At 55.2% G+C, this 7,249-nt stretch overlaps 1 protein-coding gene across 1 annotated transcript; it reads right to left on the bottom strand.

Annotated features, from left to right (window-relative positions):
- Positions 1–2,693: 2,693 nt before the first annotated feature.
- Positions 2,694–4,566, bottom strand: NXPH3 (neurexophilin 3). The gene is made up of 2 exons (XM_042836514.1): positions 4,506–4,566; positions 2,694–3,425 (listed from the first exon to the last, which is right to left on the bottom strand). The coding sequence occupies exons 1-2, from the start codon at positions 4,560–4,562 to the stop codon at positions 2,694–2,696; spliced, it is 789 nt and encodes a 262-aa protein (XP_042692448.1). The 5' UTR covers positions 4,563–4,566.
- Positions 4,567–7,249: the final 2,683 nt, after the last annotated feature.

Below are 7,249 nucleotides of genomic sequence, written 5' to 3'. Positions count from 1 at the left end.
ATGGTTTTGAAATGTGCTGGAGCACAAGTTAACTTGTCTGGGAGAGTCACGAAACTTAAATTAGGAGGATTTTATAAGGAAGAGGAAGAAGTATTAACAAATTAAAGAGAACTAATTACTGGAGATGGAGAATGTTCGCTGTGTAGTTGTAGATGACAGCAGTTTGTGGTTCCCACTGGGACCCTTCCTGCTTTGGAGACAAAGGCATTGCCCATCCGCTGGGTTATCAGAGATGATAAGGAGCTGCATTTCATACACGGAGATGGGCTCTAATTGCAAAACTGCTGCAAACGCTTCTGTGGCACTTGGCTGAACTCTGGAGTCACGGAGGGTTTTTGAAGTCTGCTTTCCGCAGTCATTACACGAGGCTCTGTTTGTAATGAAGTTTGCAACTCAAGAAACTTCATTTGGACAAATTTTAGCTCTTCCCCCTCACCCCCCACCCCCCAGAAAAAAAAAAAAAAATCCATTTTATGTTCAGCTGTTAATTGGGAAAGAAATTAGCCTTGGTGATCCTGCAGTCATAGGGTCTGGCTCCACTCGAGGAGCGGGCACAGCTCATGGCCAAGGGTAGATGTGGCACTTGGGGATGTGGGCAGCAGGCGATGGGTTGGGGATGGGCTGGGGTTGGATTTGATCAACTCAGAGCTCTTTGCTACCCTCACAACGTGAGCCGTGCCCACGAGCAGCAGCCACGAGCCATCCCCAAGGGCAGCGACCCAAAGGAGCGGTGCTCTCTGTGCACTGTGCAGGTTTGGGATGCACGATTTTCCCTCCCGTTGTTTGCCCTCCAGCTCAGCAAAATCCTTTTCTGAGGGCGGGTTGTGACTCCGCTAGCAGGAATCCTCTTCTCCCAACCCAGAATAATGGCCCGTCCTGGTCTCCTAGTAACTGCGCTGCCACATCACTTTTGACAATGGTGCATCCTTTGTAGCCTGTTTTTCTGTTCCTGCTGTCTGCTCTGTTTCTTCAAATGGCAATTGTCTGAAATTTCTCCAAATGGGCAACTTTTGTGTGCAGAGGTTTTGTTTGTTTTGTCTGTGCCTTTCTGCAGCCCTTCCTTGCAGCATAAGCTTTAGTGAGATGGCTTTTCTCCCCCTCCCCAAATGCTCATCCTGTTATTTTCTGAAACCGCTCTCTCAAAGCGTTTGAAACTTTCTGTTCTCCGAGCAAAAGTCCTCTCATTGATTATTGCACTAAAAGGCTTTCTTTGCTCGATGTATTTTGGAACTGGCTCCTGCCTGTACGAGTGCACGCGATGGAACTTGGCAGAGGTGTGCCAGCACCCAGCAAACCCAGCTCCGGTCTGGGGAGAAGGAAGGGATTGGACTTGTCGAGGCTGAAGCGTAAAACCTGCTGTGGAAGTAACACCTTGCTAATACATGGGCCACGGTGCTGTTGGCTGAATGGGATTTGTTGGCTTAAGCTGGCCTGGTGCTATGGATACACAGTCTGGGGGCACAAGGGAGGGCTGGGAGGGGGGATGCTGCTTTTGTTTGGTCTTCTCTGTAGGAGCCAAGTGTGAACCTAGAGCATGGATACTCACAGGGGAAGTAGGGAATAGCCATGGGAGGTGCAGAAAAGCTCCATGTACAATCAGTGGCCACTGGACAGGGGGGTGACAGTGGGAAAGTGGAGGGGTCTGAGGCCCAAAATAGGGCCTAATGTCCCTTTACAAGAGAGGTCCAGGTGACGGAGCAGAGCTGAATTTGGACAGGCACAGCCCAGTGGGAGCACAGCAATACCCTGAGCACCCGCCTGCCTCGGGCACAGACTGAATTTGCTGTCAGTAACAACACTTGACCTGCCTCGTTACCACCGTAAAAACTTTATTCTCTCTCCCAAGGACAGCACTGTGAGTTTTTTTCCTTCCAGGTCAGTTAAATGCTACAGTCAGAGCTCGACTCCGCCACCCAACCGCACTCTTCTGCACCCAGAAACCGGCAGCTCCGAGCCCAGCACACACACACACGGGTGGGAGCCCCATGAAACACAGATGAGATGAAGGGGAAACGCATGAATCACACAGCGTCAGGGGAGACACATGAATCACACATTGTGTCAGCGAGATTCGACAGATCCGACCAGGATTCCTCTCTCTGCGGCTCCATCCTTCCCAGTCCCCCAAACCAGTGGGCTGCGGTGGGTTGGCACCCGGGGTGTCTCTCCCTGTCCCACCCCAACGTTCAGCACCAGTGTGGGAAAACGCAGCCCTGTTCCTCCCAGCACCTGGTTGGGGGGAGATGAGGTGGCTGTGCATGGCTGTCCCCCAGCCATGGCGTGCACCAGGTGCCCTTGTCCCTGCCGCGCTCTCCATGCTGTGCCCACCTGCTCCTGCAGCCCTCTGCACCTGGTCCCCCACCTTTTAGGCCCACGTGGCCTAGATCCAGGCAAAAACCCGTTATTGCACTGAGAAACGTGAGTCCTGATTCTGGCTTTATGTCCTATTTTCTGTATCCTACATTCAGACCCCGTACCAATCTCTAAAGACCACGGATCCGGGCCAACTTTAGCAACGCCTTTACCCCCATAGCCCAAATTTCCTCTCCTCTCGACAATTGGAGCTTTTGGGGAAAACTGAAAATCCTCCTCCTTCCTCACTTCCAGGGACCCAGCCTGCTTAAAAACCATCCCCATCCCTCCCCCCCGCCCCCCCCAGCACCCGCTTATCACCGGGACATCCTGAGCACGCATCACCCCGAGGGGAAGTAGGGCACGTCGCTGTGGTAGTTGTAGTCGGGGCAAACCTTCTGCACCAGCCGGTAGTCTATGCTGTAGAAGGTGATGTAGATGCAGATGACTTTGAAGGGCTTGGAGCAGACCCAGGAGACGTGGCTCTGGGTGTGCTCGTGGTAGCAGGTCTTGGATGGGTCGTAGGTGCACAGCGTGGTTTTCTTGGCACGGTCCACTTTCTCGTATTCCACGCGGCAGTTGAAGATTTTGGATTCTTTGGCCTCGATGAAGATCTGCTGCTCCAGGTCGAACTCAACAGCCTTGGTGGGAGGGACAAGGCTGACTGAGATGTTCCCCTGCCCGGTGGAGTTGTGGCGGAAGAAGACATTGACGGTGCCGTTGCCGTGATCCACCACCTTGCCGGTGATCAAGAGGTTTAACTTCACCGTCTTGATGTTGGAATAGAAATCTCCCCAACCAAAAATTTTTTTCAGTTTGCCCGAGGCCGACTCCAAGTCCCTCTGTCCTCGGGGATGTGGAGCGTGATCCCGCTCCGAGAGGTTGTCCAGGATATCCCACAGCTCCCGCGAGCTGCTCACCAGCTCCAGGAGGGTCACGTTCTGCAGCAAGGTTGGGGTGAGCAGGGGTTTGGTGGGGAGCAGCTCTCCGGTCTCCTGAGCTTGGTCTCTCTCCTGGCTCTCAGGCTCACGCTGCTCAGCACCTTTCTCTGGCCCTTCTTGGCCGCAGACCACCTGAACACAGTGATGGCAGAGCGTGAGGGCTTGGCGGTGGGTACCAGCCCCCTGTCTTGTTCTCCAGTCATCCCACCATCTCCAGGTATGGCCCAGCCATCCCCTTTCTTATCCTTGCTCTCCTTATTTCCCTTTTCTTTTGTTTTCCCATTCTGCCACCCTTCCATATCCCCTATTTCTTTTCTGGCAACAATTTTTTCCTTCTCTTGGTTGCTCAGGGAATAGGTGAGGGGAGCTGGGATAGATGCGTTTTCCCCAGTGGGAACTCCTTGGGCAGAGCCATTGCCCCCAGAGTATCCCCAATGGGCAGAAGGTGCACATCAGTGTGCCCTCATGGCTTTTCCACCAGTTTTGAGGCTGACAGCACACTCACAGACCCCTCTTCTGACCTTCAAACCATGCCACAGTCTGATGAAGAGATGGAGCCAGGGGCAGCAGAAGTGAGCGAGAGCCAAATCCTGAGCTTCTCTGCAAACTCCTTTCCATTCCCTACCAGCCTGATGGTATCCGGTAGGGCATCACAGACCCCACACAGGTGCAGGTGGGGGCTGGGAGCTGCCCCGTAGCTGCAGGTAGGTGAGCACCCAGCAGGCAGGTGGGTGCGAGGCAGCTCATCCTTCCTGCCGGGATGCAGATGCTGCAGCCCCATCGCTCCGGGCGAGGGCTGGGGAGAAATGCACCGATGCTCGGGAGTGATCCCGGCGCCGAGTGCCGAGCCGCTCGCTCCCAACGCCGGGGTGCGAAGGGCTCGGTGAGGAGCTGAGCGCGGCCTCGCGAAGGGCAGGAGGTGGCCCCCCAGCCCGGGGATGCTGCGCCAGGAGGAGGCTGCAGCTTTTAGAGGTGATCCGGAGGAATCTCCACTGTCACCCCTCACCTGTGAGGCCCCCCTCTTGCCTGCTGCCCAGCCTCTCCCTGCTGCAAAAGAGCAGAAGTTTTGGGATGCTCGTTTCGGCAAGGGATGGGGTGGGGGGCGATAAAACGATCTGGGGACGCTCCCGGTTGCAAACCCCCGTCCCCCGTCCCCTGAGCTGCCCGACCCCCGTCCTCTGCAGCCCTCTTCTCCCCTTCCCTACCACTCACCAGCAGAGAAATGCTCCCCTGGATCAGGAAGCCGATGCAGCTCCGAGTGAGATGCATTTTCCAGCCGATGCCGCCTGCCTTCGCTGTTCCCTCAAATTTAGTGCGGCTTTGGGTGGGTTTCTGGTGGCTTTTTGGTGTTGGTTTTTTTTTTTTTTTCTTTTTTTCTTTTTTTTTTCCCTCCCTTCTTTTTAAGCGGGAGAGAACGTCAGCCAGGGGAAAGGGAGGGGGTGTCCCCCTTTAGAAGCCGCTTCCTCGATCCCCCCCTTCGCCCATAGGGAGCTCCGGGCGGCGGTACCGGACCGGGGGGGAGGCGGCTCCCGCCGCTGCTTCACCGCTGCCGCCGCTCGCCGCCTTCTCGGGGACCGCCGCAAACTCCGCTCCGTGCCTTCCTCCCCTCCCTTCCTTCCAGGTGCCGGGAGCTGAGCGGCACCTCCGAGCGTAACCCTTTGCTGCCTGGCACCGCGTCCCCAAAGGAGGCCCGGGGGGAGTCCCCAAGGGCAGTGTGGGGATGGGGTGCTGGGAAGTCCCCAAAGGGAAGGATAGGACACGGGGGGGGGGGTGTCCCCAAAGGGCAGCATGGAGATACGGCTGTGGGGGGTCCCCAAAGGGATGGATAGGGCACAGGAGGGGTCTCCAAATGGCAGCACAGAGATGGGGCACAGGGGGATCCCAAAAGGGATGGACAGGAGACAAGGGGAGGTCCCCAAACGGCAGCATGGAGATGAAAGGGGTCCTCAAAATGCTAAATGAGGCACAGGGGGGGGTCCTCAAATGGCAGCGTGGGGTTGAGGCAAAAGGGACTCCCCGAAGGGATGGATAGGGCACAGGGGTTCCCCAAAGGACAGCATGGAGATGGGGTTCTGGGGGGTCCCCAAAAGGCCAAATGGGGTACAGAGGGAGGGTATCCTCAAAAGGCAGCATGGAGATTGGGCACTGCGGTGTCCCCAAAGGGCAGCATGAGCTGGGGCACAAGGGTGTCCCCAAAGGGATGGATGGGGCACGGGGCAGCATGGAGATGGGGCACTGAGGGGTCTCCAGAAGGCCCAATGGTGTGCAGGGGAGCAGTCCTTACATGGCAGTGTGGGGCTGAGGCACAAGGGTGTCCCCAAAGGGACAGATAGGGAACAGGGGGTCCTCAAAGGGCCAGATGAGGCACAGAAGGGTCCCCAAGAGTTGGGTTGGGTGCTGTCAGGCAGTGGGGCCTCCATGGAGAGGGGCATCCCCATATAAAGGGAGCAAAGCAGTGTGCAAAATGTCCAGGGCTGCCTTAGATACTTCTTTATCTTTGCACCAGAAAAGCAGGCAGTATCATAATGCTCCCCTCCACCTTGGGGCTCAGTTTATCTCCATTCCATTCCCTCCACCAGGAAAAAAGCAATAAAAAACTTCTTTTCCCAACAGTCACTCAAAGGAAGACTAGGAAAAAAGAAACAAAAAATAAAATAAAATAAAATAGAATCATCGATTTCCAGAGGTATGAGGGGGTGGTTGGAGGTGAGTCTGTGCAGGAGACTTCTGCCTGTGCAGAATGTGAGGGTTGTGAAGGAAGTTTTTCAGTGGAGTTGTGATTTTTGTTTCTGCATCCGCATGCATTAATTCTGAGTAGAGCTGTTCTCCCCTTCCTTATCCACGGCTGTGCTGAACATTGCTCCTCAGGCTTTGGAAATTAAAAAAGGAACAAGAAAATGTAGATTCTGTTCCCCAAGCCAGGCGGTTCGGCTTGTGTGCTATCCCAGAAGTAAGGGATGGCAGGCTGCGTTGTGCTTAAAAAGGAAACAGAACTCATTGGTTGGCTTTGGTGCGACACAAAGACGGAGCCTTGCTGGTTTGGGTTTGTTTCACTGAAGGGAACAGTTGTCCTTCTCCCGTCTCTCAGCAGAAGTTGCAGTAAGAAGTCACTTGCCAGGGACAGGGCTTGAATGAAACCCAGCATTTCTCAAACCCCAGGCAACGATCGCATTCCTTCCCATCAGATTATCTCCTGTTTCCTGCCCATATTTCCCCCCTCCCTCAACCTCCTCCTCCCCCCTTGCTCTTCTTGAGCCACTTTGGAAAGGCAGGTCTTGCAGTTCTGCTAAAGAGGAGCGAACTGTGGGGACCGGAGCATGCTTGCATGGGGGGGATGCTGTCACTGGGAGCCCTGTGTGCGCTCCCATCTGCACAACAATGCTCTCCAGATTCTGGCTGTGATTGCAGTGCTGGGATCTGGACAGGCAGGCTTCCCTCATGGTTTTGGGGCCGGGAGGAGGAAGGAAGGTGAGTGACAAATTGCACAGCGCCCACTGCCCTCTCCCTGCTCTGAAGGTACCTGCCTGCATTTCTGCCTTTCACCCCCGGACCATCTGGAAGCAGAGTGGGATTACACCTCAGATGGATGCAGCTGAGTTCCATGGAGGCTGAACTGCTTCTTATTGCTGTTGAGCACAAGTCTCTCACTTCCCCCTCCTGCCTCCACGGAGCAGTGCCATTTGGGGGCACAGGAAGACATATCCTCAGTGCTAACAGAGGGACAGGAGCCCCATTCCCAGCTGGCCTGCCCCAAGGAGAGACAATCCCTCCTGGCAGCCAGGGCTCCAAATATCCACCTATCCAGAAGCAGCGCTGGAAGAACCCCGGGGCCTCCTAAAAGCAGAAGGAACACAGCAGTGGAGAATATATGACAGCATAACGTTGTCCCGGCCCCAGTGGTGTGCTGGATACATTTAATGGGCTGCACGTCTCTAACTACCGTGATTTCGATAAAA

This window comes from Centrocercus urophasianus, unplaced genomic scaffold, assembly GCF_019232065.1.
Source record: "Centrocercus urophasianus isolate 14NV4802_14NV808 unplaced genomic scaffold, USGS_Curo_1.0 seq_61, whole genome shotgun sequence".
Classification (NCBI taxonomy): domain Eukaryota; kingdom Metazoa; phylum Chordata; class Aves; order Galliformes; family Phasianidae; genus Centrocercus; species Centrocercus urophasianus.
Note: the sequence above shows the minus strand (reverse complement) of the source record. Positions and strands in the feature narration are given on the sequence as shown.